The 20,688-nt window shown below is 52.6% G+C and overlaps 2 protein-coding genes across 9 annotated transcripts; both read right to left on the reverse strand.

Moving 5' to 3' along the window:
- Nucleotides 1–242: 242 nt before the first annotated feature.
- Nucleotides 243–14,212, reverse strand: ABCC2 (ATP binding cassette subfamily C member 2). 2 transcript variants are annotated; one of them, XM_015288821.4, is made up of 32 exons: nt 14,123–14,212; nt 13,531–13,704; nt 12,955–13,080; nt 11,520–11,654; nt 10,963–11,085; nt 10,747–10,802; nt 10,215–10,446; nt 9,334–9,515; nt 9,007–9,184; nt 8,603–8,857; nt 8,286–8,351; nt 8,069–8,206; nt 7,758–7,904; nt 7,401–7,485; nt 7,075–7,141; nt 6,775–6,901; nt 6,430–6,606; nt 6,143–6,310; nt 5,667–5,853; nt 5,433–5,565; nt 4,991–5,090; nt 4,529–4,748; nt 4,171–4,325; nt 3,752–3,907; nt 3,451–3,650; nt 2,857–2,983; nt 2,479–2,580; nt 2,261–2,404; nt 1,942–2,100; nt 1,562–1,728; nt 1,234–1,428; nt 243–835 (listed from the first exon to the last, which is right to left on the reverse strand). In XM_015288821.4, the coding sequence occupies exons 1-32, from the start codon at nt 14,162–14,164 to the stop codon at nt 706–708; spliced, it is 4,653 nt and encodes a 1,550-aa protein (XP_015144307.2). In that variant the 5' UTR covers nt 14,165–14,212; the 3' UTR covers nt 243–705. The 2 variants fall into 2 exon arrangements, with proteins under 2 accessions (XP_015144307.2, XP_025007572.2); XM_025151804.3 differs by lacking the exon at nt 11,520–11,654.
- Nucleotides 14,213–15,698: 1,486 nt separating this feature from the next.
- On the reverse strand, nt 15,699–20,665 carry CUTC (cutC copper transporter). Of its 7 annotated transcripts, none has more exons than NM_001006503.2 (9): nt 20,595–20,665; nt 20,237–20,308; nt 20,103–20,162; nt 19,769–19,978; nt 19,339–19,374; nt 18,820–18,953; nt 18,479–18,506; nt 17,999–18,104; nt 15,699–17,409 (listed from the first exon to the last, which is right to left on the reverse strand). In NM_001006503.2, the coding sequence occupies exons 2-9, from the start codon at nt 20,304–20,306 to the stop codon at nt 17,298–17,300; spliced, it is 756 nt and encodes a 251-aa protein (NP_001006503.1). In that variant the 5' UTR covers nt 20,307–20,308; nt 20,595–20,665; the 3' UTR covers nt 15,699–17,297. The 7 variants fall into 7 exon arrangements, 5 of the variants coding, with proteins under 5 accessions (NP_001006503.1, NP_001384440.1, NP_001384439.1 ...); XR_006939536.1 differs by lacking the exon at nt 18,479–18,506 and adding an exon at nt 17,713–17,835 and having other exon boundaries at nt 17,232–17,409; NM_001397511.1 differs by lacking the exon at nt 18,479–18,506.
- Between the last annotated feature and the right edge of the window lie 23 nt (nt 20,666–20,688).

The raw sequence follows: 20,688 nt of genomic DNA on the forward strand, positions 1-20,688 counted from the left end.
GCCCACACTTCTGTGGCTTATGTGAGGTGCCCCAGTAGTGCTTACAGTAGCCTCAGGGACTGCCTTGTTCATTTGCATTGCAATCAAGGCGAGCTGCAGCCACTGAGAAGGTTCCTCCACCTCCGCTGCCAGCGTTCATGGCTGGGCAGAGGCCTGGGTCCATCTGTACCACCTGATTTGGAATTCCCCCAACATTTATTTGCATAACCTTTGTACCACCTTCCTCCGCACGCTGGCCAGGCTTAAAGCTGAACTGAGGTTTATTTAGCATACCTTAAAATCAGACTTTTAGTAGAAAGAGTAGAAACAGTTACAAGAGGTAAATAAATTATAACATTCACTTGGATTATACTGCAAATTTCATTCAGTAGTGCTACAGAATCTCTCAGCTAGGTTCCCCTGGCATAACAAAGTACAAAAACTTGGACCCCTGTGGGGTACATGGTCTCTCTGCCTGACATAACTTTCTTCTCTGTAAGTTATGTAGCTCAAGACCTTCGTGCACAGCTGGCAGGGTATAGCAGCAGGTAACAGCTCAAGTCCATATCTTCTGTCCCTGCCAACTAGAGAAGTCACTCTCTCTACTTCACAGCTGTAGAAACAAAGTCTTGGGCAGTCCGGCTGCAGGGAGATCCAGGTGCCAGGTTGGTGAGTCCCAGCAGGAGAGAGCTGCTCACACTCAAGCTGCGTGCTGTCCTACTCCACCTACAGCGTGGTGGTTTCTGTGTTTGTGATGCCGGCATCCTTCGCCATTGCAGAGAAGACGCTCTGCTTCTGAAGCAGCTTCTCGGGGCTGTCAAATTCCACAATCTTCCCTGCGTGCATTACCATCACCCTGGCAGTGGGCAATAAGAACACCTGAGCTCCGACAGTCAAAGCTGATAGTGCTGCTGGCACCAGCACTGCAGCCCCACCAGTGTGTTCCTTCTACAACCACAGTAGGCAGTTCACCTCTCAGTAAGCGCACAGCTCTCATCTCTGTGCCGGGTGGTGAAATGTATTTGGTGTCAAGAAAACCCCTCTGTGGCCTGCTGCTGTAGAGGGTCCCAAAAATATTACTCCCCCCAAAGGCATGACTAATGCATGACCAATTTTCCCCTCCTCTGTTCTGCACTCCCGGAAGCTGTACATTGCTATCCCGGGCATTGCAACCACTTTTGCCCCTCTGGCTGCATCCCTGCGTATGCTACTGGCCTCCTCTCCCTACTGCAGAGGCCCTGAGCCCCATGGTACCTGTTGCTGTCCATGATGGTGTGGAGGCGGTGGGCGATGGTCAGCACAGTGCAGTCAGCAAACGCACTCCGGATTGTTGTCTGGATTAAGTGATCAGTTTCCAGATCCACAGCTGCTGTTGCTTCATCCAGGATGAGGATCTTGGCTTTGCGGAGAAGGGCCCGGGCCAGACACACGAGCTGTCTCTGCCCAACACTGGGAGGAGGTGGGGGATGTGAGTTACCAGGTAAACAGAGGGTGCCTGTCTCAGCCCCTCACCCTACCGTAGCCCCCTCCTTGGCCCAGGAGAAGGGCAGGGACTGGGGAGTTCTTCAGTTCCTTGGCTCACCTCAGGTTCTCCCCTCCCTCGCTCACGACGTGTTGCAGCCTCTCAGGAAGTTCTTGCACATATGCCTTCAAGTGAGCTAGCTCGAGGGCCTTCCACACCTCCTCATCAGTGTACTGGTCAAAGGGGTCCAGGTTCATCCGCAGGGTGCCAGTGAAGAGCACGGGGTCCTGCCAGGGACAGTACAGAGCGTTTGCCCACATTATGGCCATTCAGGAGGGCTGAATGCTTGCCCTGCTGCCTGCCCCTGCGCAGGGAGGTGGTGCTGATGGAGGATGCTTAGGGTGGGATCCCTGCAGCACCCAGGGAGGCACTAAGGGCCATGGGGTGCCCAGGGCAGAGCTGTGAAGCTGTGGGGTGCAGAAAAGCTGGAGTCGGCTTACCTGGGGGATGATGGTGAGGTTCTGGCGCAGGTCATGCAAGCCAATGGTCGCTATGTCCAAGCCATCAATGATGATCTTTCCCCCAGCAGCCTCCAGCACACGGAAGAGGCAGTTGGTGAGGGAGGATTTTCCAGCCCCCGTCCGGCCCACAACCCCAACCTGTGGAAGCAGATGTTTAGACCACCTAACAGGGCTGAAAATAACTGAGTGAGCACTCTCATCTTCACCTGGTGGGACTCCTCCAAGACACAAAGAGCACGGACCCAACAATAACAGTGTCATTAGGGAAAGGGTGCAGTGCAGGCAGAGAGGTCCTCACCTTCTCAGTACTCCCAATACTGCAGGTGATCCCCTGAAGAACCAGTTCCAGTTCAGGTCGGTACCGAACTTTGTAATCCACAAACTGGATCTCGCCTTTGCTGGGCCAGCTGTGGGGTGGCCGCTTGTCTGTCACCCATGGAGCCTGGGGACACAGGAGGATTAGGGGGCTGCACCGAGATGTGCAGCAGGTGTTGACCCACACCCTGCTCTCCTCACCTCTCTCTTGACCTTTGTGTACTCGTGCACCCGCTCCACAGCCACAATGTTTGTTTCCAGCTCCGAAGACACCCGCACCAGCCAGTTCAGTGTCTGGGTCACCTGCATGGCAGAGCAGTGGAGCTCAGTGGGACCCAGGAACTGCCACCTCCTTTTGAGATTTCATCAAGAACACGCTCCTCCCCACAGCAGCAAGCATCCCCATTACATGTGGATGCGTGTTCCCCTGGCTTCAATCCCCAGATGATCACACTCTTCATCAGACACTCCAGCTAATCCCCTCTCTGCACGCTGCAGATGAATGAGGGGCAGCATCATGCAGCCAGCCCAGAGCCATCAGCCCAAAAGCCCTACCAGAAGAAACTTTCATTGACTCACGTTGAGGGCAGAGGAGACAGAAAGACCCACAATGCCGCCTTCCAAAGAGTTTCTTGAAATCACAGCCAGAAGCGCAGAGAAGAAGACCACCAGGCTCCCAACAAACTCCAGGCGGATGGCCAGCCATCTGCAACAAGAGAGCACGGCCCCAGCACAGGGCCAACCAGTGAGACCAGCATCTCAGCAGTGCTGAGCTCAGCATCATACATCAGCACCAGGCAATGTCCCCATCACACTCCCATCTGGCCTGGAGCCTTGGCATCTTCCCAGGACCCACCCTTGACAGCACAGCTCACTCCACCCAGGCTCTGAATACCTCATAGGAGCTTTCAAAATCACCCTAAAAAGCCTCCTTCCACAGACAGTGGCCCTATCCAGAGCTCTCCCAGTTCCTACACAGGCCCTCAGAGCGCATCCTGATGGAGCTGTAGGTGTCTCTGTTCATTGCAGGGGAGTTGGACTAGATGACCTTTAAGCATCTCTTCCGACTCAAAAGATTCTATGATTCTGTGATTATGAAGGAGGACTTGAGCATCTCCAGAACCTCTCCCAGGACCTGGACGCAGAGTGCTGCGGCATAAGGAGCAAACTCACCTGTTTGAGACTATCCAGGAATAAACACTTTTCTGGTTGATGTCCATTGTCCTCTCATTTTGCTGCAGGAACCGCTGCTGATGTCCGTAGGCCCGGATGACAGAAAGGCCTGACACTGTCTCACCAAAGTGGGAGTAGATGGGAGACCTGGTGACAGAGTCCAGGCGCCGCAGCTGGCGTGACGTGGAAATGTAGAAGCGCTGAAATGAGGGGATAGCTCGGTTACCAACATGAAGCCCATCAGTGGCAGGGACACTGCTCCAGGCAGGGCAAAAGCTGCTCTCAGGCCCCAGCTACTCACCAGCACAAAGTAGTAGAAGATGCCCAAGGGAACAATAACAACAGTGAAGAATGGGGTGGCCAGGGCGATCATGAGCAGTGTGCTAATGATACCCATAAAACAGTTGAGCCAACTGCGGAAGGACATGGGGATGGTCTCGTCTACTGTGAAGATGTCCTGTGGTGTAAAAAGAAGCAGGGAGTAGCAGTCAGTGACCCCAGAGAGAGAAAGAAACCCAGAGGCTCCACACATACAGGATTCCTATATAATCTCTTGTAATTTGCTGGCCACTCTCCCTCTCATATATACAGCCCAAGATGTGGTTAACCTCATGGTGAGCCACGCATTCACCACACCCTTCTGCTCCACAGAACGTAGCACCACTCAACACCCTCCAGACCTGCCAGAACACCTTCTCCACGAGGGGGCTGTTCTCCTACCTTGGCAAACCTGTTCACAATGCGGCCAGTGGGAGTCGTGTCAAAAAAGCTCATGGGAACACGTAGGATGTTACTGAGAAGCTGCTCGTGCACAATCCGGGAGGCCCGCATGGCACCATGAGAAGACAGGATGGTTGCAAGGAACAGGAAGAGAGCTGCAAGGAGACCACAGAGCACTTAACCCCAGCTCACATGTGACACTGGCTCCAGGCAGTCATGGGATGCATGGAACAGTGAAGCTGTGCGGTGTCCCACTGCATCCCACCTCCTTGCCATGCCACAGTAACTGCATCCCACCAGCCTTATCCCTGCTAGACCACATCACGGAGTGAGCAGCACCCTGTGTCCCCGCACTCACCCTGTGAAACCCCCAGAGCCCCAAAGACGCCGATCCGCAGGTCTCGCTGCTGCACAGGGTAGGTCTCATTCCGGTAGCGCTCCGCATCGTCGGTCCAGGCACTGAGCCACAGGTTGGTCCCCACATAGGCAGCATACTCTCCCACGTAGCTCATGGCAACACAGAAGGAAAAGCCCAAACCAACAGCACGGAGGTACCGCAGGTACATAGAGAACTTCACCTGTGGAGAAGTTCAACCCATTATCACTGCCCAGCAAATCACAGACAGTGACACCCAACACAACCTTGGACTTGCTGCCCTCAGTCCTCCACCACCACACTGCACTGTCGGGGACCTTGGCCACCAGCTCTATGCAGTACTGTGTCCTGGCTGCAACGGGGCCACAGGAAGCTGGCACTGGCTTCTCTTGGCATGTCGAGGTCAGTACAGTGCCCCTCTGCCTCCTTCTCCATCCTCCTCACCTTGCCAGTTTCCACAGCTTCCTTCTCAATCAGTCTCTGGCCCTTTATCTTGTTGGGCTCCTCCTGGGCCTTCACAGAAGTCGTGCTCTGTGTACTGATGCTGCGGGGATGTGATGGGCACTGTTAGTATCAGAGTGCTGCTCTGGAGGTCCTGCTCTGGGGATGCATCCCCACGTTGCACTGGGAACCAGTGCTGGAACTGTGGGATGAGTGTCCCTACACAGGCAGCTTTGAACAAGCTTTGTGAAAGACCACAAGGTCACAGCAAGGCAAGTAAAAGCAAGATCAAATGTTCCTGACCCAGAGTTAACTAGGGTTAGAAGCAGCAAGGGAAGTCCCCATCCCCTTCTCTGCAGGAATCTCCCCAGCGAAGCCCCCTGGTCTCCTAAAGAGCAATGCAGGAAGCAGGGGAGAGAGCAGAGAGCTCTGGCTGAGTTCCCACCTGCGGGTGAACTCTTTGCGATGGATGCTGGCCTCTCGCTTCAACGTCATGGTCACCACATCATCGGGCCCCTCCTCCACACAAGGCTCCATACTTTCATCCCCCTGCTCTTCAATCCCATCTAAACCAGCAGCTACAGATGTGGGAATGAAGGACAGACCAATGAATCGCATCTTGGTGCTTTCAGAACCTCAAGACACACACACCCCCTACACCCAGTAGCATTCCCAGTACCTGCAGTAGTTTCCTCTGCAGCACCCTCCTCCTGGCTGCCATACGAGTTTAGGAACTGGGCGAAGGCCCCCCTGTTTGCAAGCAGGGTGCTGTAGGAACCATGTTCAGACACTGCTCCTGCCACCAGCACCACGATGTTATCAACCTGGGGCAGGAAACTGATACTGTGCGTCACCAAGATCCGTGTCTGCAATAAAGTGGCACTGTGGTAGGAGGGCGGTGAAATCAGAACACCCCTTGCAACCCAAGCCTTGGGCTGACCTCTACTTGAGGGCCTCTCTGCTTATCACCACCTGGCCATGGGTACACAGGGCACCCTTCCCTCTTCCACGTCCCCCTAGGACTCTTCTGCCTACCCAAAAGCCACAGGATCCCTTCTCTGTCCCAGGCAAGCACCTTCCCAGGAGGATAGGCATTACAGTGCCAGAGACATTTCTGCCTTGCCGTGTCCCAGGAAGGAGGGCACAGGTGCTCACCTTCTTTTGCAGCAGCCCTTTAGGTCCCAGCACGTGCTCGAAGAGGTGCTTGCCAACATGTGCATCCACAGCAGAGAGAGGGTCATCCAAGATGTAGATGTCCGCATCGTTGTACACTGCCCTGGCCAGGCTGACCCGCTGCTTCTGGCCTCCACTCAGGTTAATGCCCTGAATGGGAAGGAACCTCCATGAGCCCTAGGCTGCCACAGGGTGATGGCCCTACTCTCCGCCACATGTGTTCACTGCATATTTGCTCATCCCTACTGCGCAGTGCCCAAGGCTGATACCTTCTCTCCAATCTCTGTCTGGTCACCTGCAGGTAATAGCTCCAGGTCTGGAAGGAGGGCGCAGGCCTTGATGACTTTCTGATACCTAGCTTCATCCAGCTCTGACCCAAAAAGGATATTGTCTTTCAGCGTGGCATTCTGGATCCAGGCCTGCTGGGGGACATAGGCCAGGGAGCCCTGGGAGAGAGACACAAGAACAGGGTCATCACCAAGCATCAGCCCAAACACCTATTGCCTCTCAGGACCACTCTGGTCTCCCACCCGGGGGCTGCACGGTCACCCAGTGCCTGCCCCGCTGCCTGTTTGTGAGCCCCACAGCCCCTGGCACCAGCCAGCCACTCTCACCTGGATATTGATGTGTCCTTTGATATTCTCCATCTCCCCCAGCATGGCCGATATCAGTGAAGACTTCCCTGAGCCCACAGCCCCAACCACAGCTACCAGGCTCCCAGGTTTGATGTCCAGGGTGACACTGCAAGACAGGAGATCCCAGTGAGCAACATGTCTCCTGCATAGGACCTACACAGAGTAGAGCACAGCTGGGGGTTGGCCGTGAGTGGCACTGTAAAGAGACGACTGCCTTGCCCAACTAAAAGCTTAGAGGGAGAGGGACCCATCAGGCCCCACATGGCACACACCACTTACTCTCTTATCACGGCGTTCCCATCCTGCTCCCAGGTAAACGTGGCCTCCGTGAAGCGCACAGCACTGCCTGTCAGCAAAGAGATGCAAAGAGAGTGCAAACCAGCTTCACCCCTTGCAATTGGGTTGGGCATCCCAACCCGACCAGTCTGCATCACCCCCAAAACCTTCCATGCAGCCCTTCACCTGGTTCTGCTCAGCTCCTGCCTGCACAGATCCACCTCTGAAATGCCCCATGGCCCCCAGCATATCATTATCTGCCTGCTGCTCACTGGGGCAAGGTGAGGCTGGCCAGCAACCCATAGGGACTAAGCCAGAGCTTTACCTACCTGGGATGGAGTCATGGTGGATAGCTGAGGTGTCCAGGTCCTCTCCACCCAGGTACCGCTCCAGCCTTTCCTTTGAGACATTGGTCTGCCATGGCAGAAAGAAGATGGCATGAGGCACAGCTGGGCATGCTTACAGGAGCCCCCTAAGCAGAGCACCCCATATGCAGCTTACACTCAAGCATCATCCCCCACCTCTGAGCCCTAAGCCTGTGTAACACAGGCAAGTCCTATCCCACCCCACTGCCAGAAGAACCCTCTGCACTGATCCCTGGGTGTCCAAGGCCCAGGACCATCACACATCTGAGCCCCATGTGCTGGCTCAGACAGAGGTATCAGGCGGTCCTCCTGAGGGCTGACCTGCACCATGGAAGAGAGAACCAAGGGCAACATGGCCATGGGGAAGCGCAGCACATTGAAAAGGGAGATGGAGGTAAAAGCTTTCTGTGCATCCAGGACGTTGTTCTCATCCACCAGTACGTAGACAGCAAAACTGGCTAAGGAGACCTGGGACAGAGAAAGCCACCATCAGTGTGGTTGTGTGCAGCTCAGGTCATTTACTTCCCCTCGCTTCACACCAGGTGATGTTCTCCATCTTTCCCATCCCCTTGGTCCCAACCCAACCCCAGCTCTCAGGAAAGTGCAGCTCTTCCCAGCCTGCTGGCACTCACCAGGAAGGGGGCACATGTGAACACGAAGATAGAAACTGACTGTAGGTAAGAGAACTTCAGCAAGTCCTTCAGCTCACATGCCCGAATCTCATTGATTCGCTTCTCAAACGAGGGCTCCCAGGCAAAAAGCTTCAAGATCTGTGAGATAACCAGAGTGAGCCGCTGCTGGCCTCACTGGAATGCCCACCTTTCAGGGGGTCCACACTCCACTGCTCACCTTGATTCCATTGAGGACTTCACCCATTATTTTCATGCGCTCATCCTTGTTCTTCATGTTCCTCACCTACAAACAGAAGAGCCAAAGGTCATGGCGACACCTCAACCAGACAGAGCTCACCCTTGGGAACGCACCTGGCTGCCCTAGAGAAGGGAAGGGATGGCTCCAGGACCCAGAAAGACATCCTCTGAGTCTGGATGACCACCCCAGCCCAAGTCAGATGAACTTCCCAGTCTGGGAAAGATCTGCAGCATAACAAGGAATGCTAGAGGAGCAGGAAGAACAACAACAGGGAGAACCTTTCTCCCACCACTGACCTGTATGTGTTTGGACTTGTTGACCAGGAATCCGTTTATGGGGATAAGCAGCACCATGACTGCAAGACCAGCCAGGACAGAGGGGCCCAGCTCTCCCCAGAGGAAGACTATAGACAAGATAATTTGCAGGGGTGATGACCAGAGCTGGTGAACAAAGTTGGCCATGTCCATGAATCTTTGGGCATCAGCTGACATCAGGTTCACAGTCTCTCCCACTGTAGACTCTTTGCGAGTGGCACTGGACATGGTGAGCGCCTGGAAAGAGAAATCGTGGCCAATGCAAACCTCATGGGAGCAGAGCTGGGAACCAGCAGGCCAGGCTGAAACTGCTCCTCAGATTCTGGTAACTATCAAACGTGCTGTTTGCCCCAGGCAGCTGGGGATAGTGACAGAGCCATACCAACCTTCTTGTAGATAGCAGCAATGAGGCTGGCACGCACATTTGTGCCAAGCTGGAAGCACAGGTTGAAGTACTGCTGCAGGCAGAGGGACTGGAGCATCGCAGTCAGGAAGAGCAGGATGCTGTACAGGTACCCCTGCCAGGCAAAGGCCTCCGCGTCTGACACAAAGGTGATCAGCAGCCTGAGGGGCAGAGAGGCCGTGAGCCACCCACCTATGGAGATAGACCCAACAGGGTGCTCCAAACCAACACAGGCAGTTGGGTGCTGAGCACACAGGGAGGTGGTGGGGATGGGGACAAGGCAAGGATGGGGCAGGGAGGTGTGACTCACTTCAGCAGCTGGGGGCTGACAAACACAAGCACATCATGTACCAGTTTGAAAGCCACCGACATCATGAGGTTCTGCAAGAAGGTCCTAAAGAGGGCTTTCATCAGCCACTTCTTGGGGTAATCCTTGTGAGAGGAGTCCTCTTTACCTCCCTTCTTTTTCTTCTTCTTTGGCTGCTTCTCCTCCTAGAGGGAAGCCCACACAGAAATAAATGAGTGGGTTCTATGGCTTTTGGCACCTGGAAGGATGCTTCCAGGGCAGCTACATAGCCCCCAGGTCAGGTGTCCTGAATGAAGCCCTGGCTTAAACTCCTGTCACATTATCTATCTATATTATGGATAAATTATAGAAAAATTCCTTCTCAGAATGAGTGGTGATGCACTGGCACAGGCTGCCCAGGGAGGTGGTGGAGTCACAATTTCTAAAGGTGTTCAAGAAATGTGGAGACGTGGCACTAAGGGACATGGTTAGTGGGCAGGGTGGGGATGGGTTGATGGTTGGACTGGATGATCTTAGAGATCTCTTCCAACCTGAATGATTCTATGATTCTTTCTCTCATTCACAGTGATTTTTACTCAGACCTGTGATCTGGGGCAGGGGAACACAGATACAAGGGAGCTGCTTGTACTGCAGCCTTGAGGGATTGTTCCTGTTCTTCTGCAGGGCATAAGGATGGAGAATTTCTTGGTGTCTCAAAAAACAGGGATCTGCTGAGGATGCGAAAGACCTTGCCACAGGATTCCCCATCCTTGCCCATGGCCCTGAAGAATCAGAGGCAGGCAACTCAGCATTGGGGGCTGCAGGGAGATGAGGTGACCCTACTCAACAAGGCTGGGCTTGGATCTCTGCATCTCATGCAAGGCCGCACGGGGGAAGGGTTTTACCAGCACCAGGACGTCCTGGCTCTGGGCCTTGCTCATCCCATTCATGTGCTCTGTGTCATGTTCCCGGCGTCTTTTCTTGCGTTTCCGTTTCTCCAATTCTGCTTGGGCCTTCCTCAATGCAGTCTTCATGTTCTTCTCAAAAGTAGCATGTATGGCCTGTGTCCTGTCTTTATCTTTCAACTCCCAGACATCTTCAATTTCCAAGGGCTTCCGATGGCCCTTGTAAACCATCCTGTGGGGCAGAGATCTCTGCTTAGCAAGTCTCCAACACTGTGTCTGTAGGAAGGTCCTTACTGCAAATGCAGAGCTTTCAGAGTCTGGTCCGAACAGAGAGAGCTACAAACCGAGCTCCCTGCAGCTCAGGCCCTGATTTGTGTTCACAGCCTGGTGTGGCTGAAGCTCCCATGCAACTTTCATTCCACATGGCATAGCCATGACAGATCACTGCTACCCTGCACAGATATCACTGTGCAGCTCAGCCCCAAGGCCTCCCTGCATTTCCCTACCCAGACCTCCCCATAGCCCTGCTCACCTGCTGTACCACTCGAAGGTGACAGAGCTCAGGATGGAGGCTGTCATCTCTGGGTTCTAGAGTGCAAAGGAAAGAGAAGTGAGTACTGAGGCATTGCAGGTGCTGAGATGAAGTTGACAAGAACTGACCAGCACCAGGCTTCAGCCTCCAGCTCCCCTTGTGCCCCTTGCTGACACCTTCCCAGCACCCTCACCCACCCCTGCATGCACTTCATACCTTCTTTGCAATTTCTTTTGCTTCTGGGGAGATATCTGAGAAGGCCGAGACAAGAAAGAGCAGGAGCTGGAGCCCATAGGAGATGAAGAAGAGGACAAACCGTGGTACATCCACGATGGGGTCCTGTGGGAAAGTAGAGCCCAGGATGACTGCTAGGGCTTGTCTCAAGGCCACCCGGCCCTTGGAGACAGCATCCAAATAAGGCCAACAAAGAATCCCAACAAAACAGTTGCAGAACTGTGTCCTGCCTCAGCTTCCCTTCACCACCCCTCTTTCCTTCTCCTTGCCCTCCTCCAAGGGGAGAAATTAGTCCTGGTTTGCTTATGCTTCTTCAAAGGGAGAGGGTGAATTTAAAGAGCTACTCCTCTTCCAGTTTCCAAGGTCCCTAAGGCAGTTAGGACCTCAGTGATACCACTGAGAGCTCGTCAAGGAGTGAGGTCCATAAGGGACTCAACAATCCTTATGTGTCCCTTTCAACTCGGGGTATTCTAAGATTCTATGACTTTGGGGGCAGAACAATGCCTCAGGGAAACACGTAGCTTCCTGTCAAACCCAACCTGCAGTGCTCTCCGGACAAGGGACTGGAATGGCAGTATCCCACTGAGCAGTGACAGGATCCAGAAGCAGAACAGTACCACCGAGTCTCTGCACAAGCAGAAGCTCCGCGCATAGTGGATCAGCAGCACCAGGACCTGGGATTAAAAACATCACTGAGGTTCAAGCAGGGCAGCAGGACCAGCTCTGCCCTTCAAACACACCTTTGGGGTACATGTCCCCAGGCACTGGTACACGTGGTCTTTGACAAGGAGCTTCAGTTCCTTGCACAGGGCAAAGGTTTATTTCAGGGAGACGTCAGATCAAAATGCTGATAGGAAAAACAAGGTCTGAAAGCAGCCCAGCATTACACTTTAGCTGTTCTCACTCCAGGTTCTTGGCCATGCTGTAAGGAGTGCACATAAAGCAATGCCCTGGCTCCTGAACATCACCTCCAGGCCTGGCACTACACAGGTCAGAGACCCATGGTTAACAATATCTCCTAAGTTTTACAGATGAATTCAACTGATAAGGACACTGAGGTGCTGGAGCAGGTACAAGAAGGGAAACAAGGCTTGTGAAGGCTTTGGAGAATATGCCCTACGAGGAGAGACTGAAGGAACTGGGGCTGTTCAGTCTGGGGAAAAGGAGGCTGAGGTGAGATCTTATTGCTCTCTTCCAATATCTGAAAGGTGCTTAGTGTGAGAGCAGGGTTGGTCTCTTCTCACTGGTGACAGGTGACAGGACGAGGGGAAATGGCCTTAAGTTGCGCCAGGGTAAGTTTAGGTTGGATATCAGGAAAACCTTCTTTACAGAAAGGGTTGTTAAGCACTGGAATAGGCTCCCCAGGGAGGTGGATGAGTCACCATCCCTGCATGTGTTTAAAAACCGTTTGGATGTGGTGCTCAGGGACATGATTAGCAGAGGGTTGTTAGTTAGGGTAGTATGGTCAGGCTGCTTGGTCAGGTTGGACTTGATGATCTTTAACGTCTTTTCCAACCTGAGCAATACTATGATTCTATGATAAAACAGTAATCATTAGCGAATTGTTATGTTTGTTTGTAAGTGTAGCTCCTAAGTTTTATGGATTTATTGAGACTATTAGATTGGCCGATAACTTCTACAAGATATCTGCTACTCCTATGCACATGTTCCACCGCGCACACAGCTCCTGTGCCCTCAGTTTTCTAGAGGACCAATCTCACAAACCTTCATTGACAAATCCGATCTCTAATCACAGATCTCCTCTGCCTCAGAATTCTATGGCACTTCTCAACTCTTCCTTCCCATTGAATTCCCACAGATACTCAGAGCTGCTCCATCCCCATCTCTCAGGCTGCTCCCCTGCAAATGCAGCCTCCCTCCATCCCTGTGCTATGGAAGCTTTCTGCAGCCCGGCCCTGCCATCTCACACCATCTCTTTGGTGACACTCAGCACGTTGTCCCGCTGACCCTTACCCAGGTGACGATGTACAGGCTGGGGTTGGTGTACAGGACAGCTGGTAGGGGGTCCTGCCCTGTGCCCTCTGTAATTGCCAAGACCAACTCTGCCACAGCTGTCATCAACAGCAACGTAGCCAGCACCTGTGTGGAGAGGAGGGCAGTTGTGAGGAGACACCCAGCCCACCGTGTGCACTGGAAACCAGTGGGAGACAACGCGACTGGATATGAAAGCACTAAGCCCTGTAGATCATTGCACCCTTTCCAACCCAAACGTGGTGCAAAGAGCTTTCTTGTGCCCTTTCACGGGCGCAATGCCACCATTTTAACCTTGGGGCACACAAGCACATAATATCAGAGGCTGCAATGCACACGTAAGACATCCCTCCCAGAGCATCCCAGCCCTATGGTGCCCTCTGTCCCAGCTATGTGTCATCATGGGCTTCCTTCTGGGTTTTTCATCACAGTCCTTCTTCCCTCCTACACTTCTTATCTGTTATTCTTCACGCAGCTCCAGCTTAGAAGCTTTCTACTCACCACTGCTCATTCCAGGCTGCTCCCGCCACCCTCTGTGCCCCCTCAGCCCCACTCTACCTGTTTGATGATGTAGAGTTTGGTCTTAGATGATTTCTTTGATTTGGATTTGCATATGGGAAGGAGCTGCCATGGAGCTAAAACCCAGAGGAAGCCGAGGGGGATCCAGACCAGCACTGTCTGCTGGAAGCACACCGGCAAGTCAGCATCTGGGCGAGCGAGGAAGGAGTCATTCTGGGGACAAAGAATGGACAGTCAGGTCATAGAACCATAGAATCAGAATATCCTGAGTTGGAAGGGATCTATAAGGATCATTGAGTCCTACCCCTGGCTCCACAAAGGGCCACCCAACAATCAGACCCTATGTCTGAGAGCACTGTCCAGACATTTCCTGAACCCTGGCGGCCTGGGGCTGTGCCCACCGCCTGGCAAGCCTGTTCTGTGCCCACTGCCCTCTGGTGAAGAACCTTTTCCCAGCACCCAACCTGACCCTCCCCTGAAGTCAGTCAGGATCGCTCAGCCCTCACCTGGCTCGCAGCACCAGCACTTTGATAGCTCCTATCCCTCCTGTTTCCACTCCACTCAGCACCCATCATCCTGACTTACTGCTTACCAAGCGCCCTACCCCATTGGGACCAACACAGCCACTCACCCAAAAGACGGAGCCGCAGAACTCCTCCAGGGCTGCTGACATGGCTGGGATGAGCAGAGCCAGCAGCTCCTTCTCTCGCTCTGCTCAGCTGTGAGTCCTGGGTGGATGCTTGGAATAAAAGTCCCTACACACCCTTGGCCGGTGTTGGGATCAAATCCTGATGGCATACAGTTAATTGTTAACCTGGTGTGGTTGTGCAACTCTGAAACCAAAGCAGTGATCAAAAGGGCCTTGGAAAACCACATGGGTTCCAGGGAAGGGGAGAGAGGGAGGCTCAGAGAAGAGATGAAAGGGAAACTGCTGTCACAGAGTCACTGCACCATATAGCCATTGCTTGAAAATCAGAGCCTTCATCGGTGTATACTGAGATAGGTGGATGGTCCCACAAAAGACAGTTTGAGTTGGTGCAGTACATCTTTCCTCTGCTGGGACCACTCCAGCAACCTCCAGTACCCATGCGACAGCCAGAGAGCCACACCGAGGGAGACTGACCCTAAGCCATCATCCTGCTACTCTGGGAGGTGGGGGCTGGAGGGGATGGGTCTATCCTAAAACAAACAGAATTTGCTTTGTCACGCAGGATTTCGAGGAGCATTAGGTAAAAGGGGAAGGTGCACAGACCAGAAGAATTCTGCTGTTTCATTGTTCGGCGTTTGCAGCTCAGGAGTCAAGGGTGATACAATGACTAATTGCTCAGGAACAAGGCCTGTGCCATCAATTGCAGAGGAAGGTCCAACGTCTAACCTGTTGGTTAATTATTATTGCCTTGTCTGATTAAATCCTCTTCTTTTTTTGGTAAACAAACTGTCCTCAGTGCCAGGTCCTCCAGCCAGCACCAATACACTGCTGAGGAGAGCAGCAATCTGATGCATTAAACAGAAGATCAGTGAATGGAGCAGCCACTCCCTCAGGTTCTTCTCGGTTCAGAGTGCTGATGTAATTCATGAGGGCGCTATGAACGCATTCCTGTCCTCACCTTGTGATCCACACCATGGTCTTTCCCATCACCCTACCCACAGCCCTGCTTTCCAAGCTGAACAAAGCCTCATACATATACATACCTAGGCTGCACCTAAGTCCTACCTTTCTTTTTCCCTGCTTAGTTTTGTACAATAGCTGAGATCCAGTCTTTCCAATTTATCTTCACAAACATGATCCTTAAAGGTGCCCTCGCCTTGCTTATAAGGTTCACAAGGGGACCACTTGCCCCACTTACAGCTTCCTATTGAATACTCCATCCCATCACTCGCCTTGCTTTTCAATGCATATCACTGAGCCCATCCTCTCCCAGTCTTTGGTCTTCTGTTCAGAGCTGAACAGCTTTCCTCAGCCCAGAATGTTGAAAACAAGCAAATCCACTCTTCCTCTACCCTCAGGCTTTCGACATGCTCATCCTCCTGAAAACCCTTAAAGTCGCCTTAGTATCCTTCAGCTCCTTCCACAAGGCTCTTTGCATTACAATATGCAGAAAATATTTGTTGGGACCAAGCTAACTGAAGTGCCCCTCATGCTCCCACAGGGTCTGCTCCAGGACAGAGACTTCTGCAAGACACCATACAGATTTGTCCAGACCTCCTAATCTCTAAGAGGTTTATTTCTTTGCTTTTTTATGGTGTAATGCCCTTTGAGTTCAGAAGCCTTTTAAAACAAACAAAACTTTACACAAAAGAACCAAACTACATATATGACGGCGGAAGGTTGTGTCAGCATAATATTCACATTAATTGAGTTGCAGATATCTTTAATCATCATGACTCATGAAATCTTACAGCTCTTAAACAAACTCTTAAATCCAGTTAACTGTAAGTGAAATCATTTCTACCAAGTTTGAATCCTTTCTACCGAGTGCACATCAGCCAGCACTGACCTGACGCTGTGCAGCTGTACCCTTCCAGCTCACATGTTGAGAATTGACATCTATGTTCCCAAGGTGTGTTTTGAGAGACACTGATAACCTCTGACGGATCCACGTGAAAAAGGGGATATGCTCTCTGACACGAAGCTCCGAAGTTACAATCTTTAGCTATAGGTTTTCAACTATCTGATTCTCCTAAGGTAAAACCAAAACAAGCCTAAGCTTTGATTCTGATTAGATTTTGATTCTGAATGATTCTGATTCTGATCCACAGGCACTTTCCCCCCCACACACTAAAGATTAAGGACACGCTTGTGAAGATATGTTAGGAAAAGGACCTGGAAACTCCCTGAGAAAAAGTACCTTGGCTTCCCAAGGAATCTCACCATATGCCCTACCCCCCCCGTAACCTCTCTCACCTGTAGCCCAGGTTGGCTCACAGCTAGCTCACCTCATCAGTCAGGTAGTAGAAGCTTCTTGCAATATGGGCTCATCACCTCTGCATATCAACAACTTTGATGTGCTTCTCTTTATCCTAAGAGATGCTGAGTTTCTAATCCTCAGCTATCCTACTAGCTGGCACGAGCAGACCTCATTTTCCAGCTGTGGCTAAGACATTTCCCTTCATGGTGTTTTGGATGTAACTGTTTTATCTTTTGGTGCAGCATGAGGATGATTAATTCAGCGTCCCCTCATCTGACTCTTACCTCTCTTCTGTTGCTCTCACACTTGGCCCTCCTGACACGACTAGGGTTTGAGTTAGTTAGTGAGTTCTTAACTGAGTGCTTATTTGCTATTACTTTGTTCTCAGGAAGTGTTTCTATCTCCTGTACACATTGCCTAATCTTACATAGATGAGCTAATGTGGACTTTTCCATTTGTAGTGCTTATCTAGAACTGATGCCAAAGCATGCTGTACCAAACCATGCAAAATAGAGCATAAAGTAAAATAAATTCAGAACAAACAATAAAAAACAGTAAAAACAGAGTAAGAGGGGAGCAGCTGCAGCATTTATTTGACAATCACATGCAGTGCTACACAATTCATTCTCCCATACTTGCTCAGCTCCCTTCCTCTCTAAATACTGCTGAGCAGCTTGTTGCCATCACATCCAAGAATGAGTCCTTTTATTTAAAATGGCCAACATATGTTTCCAGGCCAGGGACTGGTCACTCAGGGGAAACCAAGGGAAGAAACATCAGGCTTTGTCACCTAATTTGCATCCTCCGCAGCCTGAGGACGGAAGCAGTACACATCTGTCCATGTGGCAGGAAAAACTCTGGAGTCTTGATGCTCTTGTTCCAGCACAGTGCTTTCCACTACAGAATGTTCTTTGCAATGGCATTCAGGGTCCTCACTTTAGCCACATCTGCCACCTTAACAGAGTACTCAGGGGCAGAGAACGATGCTCCCATGGCAACATTTGGATTTCTGTACAGAAAATGACTGGTTATTATTGGCAGGTGACATAGAAGGGTAAAAGACATTAATGAAAACCCACCATTTTCCCCCCAGTGTTAGCAGCAGTCAGAATACCTGCTGGTGCCATCCAGACCAAAGATGAGGCAGAAACAGAACAAAGAACAGTCCAGAGGACAGAGAAAAAACAGCATCTACAGAAACCCAGTGCAGACCTGTGGTCTTCATCGCTGTTCATAGAGGCACAACCCACAGGCCTCCCAAAACTCACACTCATCAGTGCTACAGGTCAAAGGTAACTACATCAGAACACACCCTTCCAAGTGTCACCGGAGTGCACTCACAAGCCCTAGGGCAACAGTAGCAGATGAAAAGCCCCAAGGACCTGGTTGTGCATGGAGCTTGTATCCAGACGATGAGCGCCACTGGATTCACACACTGCAGAACACAGAGCCAAGCAACACAATCCCAACCACAATAGTACAATTAGCACTCAGAAAGCTGTTTGAAATTTACACCTGTTCCACGCACTTGCATTTGTATTAATCCTGATTTTCCCCAGTACAATTTTGCTACAAAATAGTAAGAAATAATCAGTTACCTGAACTTCATCCCTGAGTCCCGGGCTGAGCGAGCAGAGCAGTGAAACTCAGAAGCAGAAGAGCCTTCCAGAATCCTTTGCAGGTTGCGCTCTGTGATGCCACCCCCTGGTGAGAAGATCCTTGTTATGTCACATCCAGCACAGAAAGGACTATCACATACCCAACATCATCCCTGAGATCTATCCCTTAACAAACCAACACCACCTATACAGAAGGGGAAAGAGCCCTTGGGACAAGAGACTCTGCCACTTGAAGAGACGGGAAAAGACTTGATTCGCGTTCTCCCACAGATCTACAACTGTCCCCCAAATGCTCCAGTGAGCAGCAGCTGCAGGGCTCTGCAGCCTTTACTCACACCAGGGCAGGAGCACCTCCCACCTAGGAATGTGGCTCAGAAAAAAACAATTAGACAGTGCACCCCAGGGCAAGAGGAGCCAGAGACAACTAGACCTGTTACAGATGACAAGAAAAAACGTTACCTGGCACTACGACAATTCTACCCTTTGCCTGAAAGAAAAATAACTTGTTAATGATACTGCCACAGCATTAAGTCCTCACATGCTATTATGGGGAGCAACAAAAACTTATGTATTGCACTCCTCAAAGTCACAGTGACTTATAATTCCTGCATTCTCACTTCAGGGTTCTAGCCCACAGGGACTTACTTGGGAAAACAGATTAAGGACAACCCGGAAGTGGGGGAAAAGCGCTTGCAGACAGCAGCTTCCCCACAGAAATGAGGGTCATCACAAAGAATCTGCCCCCGAGCAAAGCCCAGGAAGTGGCCACAGTAATCCAGAGGCATGTAGGGAGCACTTACCTGTTCTGCAAGTTTCTTAATCAAGGATAATCCTTCCAGTGCAGAGCTATCGCAGCCACTGGTCAATACCCGCTCAAACCCCAGAGAAATCAGAGTCTCCAGTGCCACCTGAGGGTCGTGCACCATGTCGAAGGCTGAGAGACCAATGGAACAGTTCAGAAATCACTCAACTCATCACTCAAGCCCTGTCGCCATCCCAGCCCAGGAAAGAAATGGGAAAATCCCTTCTCTCAGCCACAGCTCCCGGCCGTAACATCACCCTCACAATAACGGCAGGGCTGCAGCACTCAGCTCTTTGGACATTTCCACCCCATGCAGGGCAGCAGCACTGCTACCAATCTCGGACCCCCCCGACCTCAGCCCTCATGAGCAAACAGCACAGCCACAGCTCATGCACAGTAGACACAGCTTTTCCCCCTCCAAAGAAAAAGCACCACAGATTAAGCCCAGCTACCTCCCAGCACCCCCATCTCTGTCAGTGGGGCAGAAGCTGGTCCCTGCCAGGGCCACCAAACTCACCTCGGTGAAACGTGACTGGCAAGGGCCGGCAAACAGCTGCAATATGAAAACATATGGTCAGCATAGACTGCTACAGGAAGTCCTTTGTGTCAGAACCAGAAAAGCACATGAGGTTGCCTTCACTACGTACAATATTTGAACTAGATCAGTCCGCTGCAAACTTCAGCAGTGGTGCTCAACACTGGCAGCTTACGAGCCAATTTACTTTCTACAAGAAGAAATGTAACTATCTAATACTACCTAACTAATGCACTGAAAATACTGGTTGCAGGACTCCGCTGGAGAAAAAGAGCAAGGACCCAAACGACACCTGCAGACCAAAGAACCCAACGCAGCGCATTCTACGGTGTGAGACAGAACAGCACAAAGCTACCGTCCCTGGTCACAGCACGGCCCTTAGAGCAACATTTACAAGCAGGGATGCTCTCACCCAGCAACGCCGTGCAGAGCTCCGTATCGATGCGTCCATCCTCGGTGAGGGCCCCGAAGACCAGCCCATCCGCACCGTGCAGCTTGGCCAGGCGGATGTCGGCCTTCATCACCTCCACCTCTCGGTCCGAGTAGAGAAAATCCCCGCCGCGAGGCCGGATCATGACGAACACCGGGACCCGCACGCACTGCTTGACCACCTGCAGGAGCCCTGGGGGGAGAAACGGGACGAGGGGCGAGAGATGGGCTCGCAGAAGGGCTGGCGGCACCCCCAGGGGGCGCGCCTCCACAAGAACGCAGCGAGACCGGAGGGGCGCGGGGGACGCGCGGCTCACCCATGCTCGGGGTGGTTCCTCCCTCCACCAGGCCCGCGCACAGCTCGATCCGGCCGGCACCTGCGGAGAGGCGATCACAACCGACCTCGGCCCTCACCCCGCTCCCACCAACCGGACCGGGCCTCGGGCCTCACCTCCGCGCTCCGCGTTGACGGCAGACTCCACCGAGTCCACGCACACCTCCATAAGGAAGCCATCGTCCATGCCTAGGAAGGAACGACGCGATCGGCCCGGCTCGGCCCATGGCGGCCCCCAGGTGCCTCGCAGCCTCCCGTCGAGCTTCCCGCCCGCTTCCGCCTCGGGTCCCGCCCCCCGCGCTCAGCATCCGGCCTCGCCCCCTCGCGGCCCAGAGCCCGCGCCCTTCGTCAGCGGCCCGGGCCGCGAGGGGGCGAGGCCGACGCGCTCTGTCCGGGCCGAGCCCCGCCCCCCTCCGCCGCAGCCCCGCCCCCGCCCCGGCCCGGGGCCCCGCCCCCGTCTCTCACGCGCCTTCACCTGCGCTGGCGGCGCGCGGGGGTCGCTGCTGGTTCTGGGTCACGTGCCGCGGAATTGTCATGGTGACGCCCGGAGGTGGCCGGAAGCGCTCACC

This window comes from Gallus gallus, chromosome 6 (genome assembly GCF_016699485.2).
Source record: "Gallus gallus isolate bGalGal1 chromosome 6, bGalGal1.mat.broiler.GRCg7b, whole genome shotgun sequence".
In the NCBI taxonomy this organism is placed as follows: domain Eukaryota; kingdom Metazoa; phylum Chordata; class Aves; order Galliformes; family Phasianidae; genus Gallus; species Gallus gallus.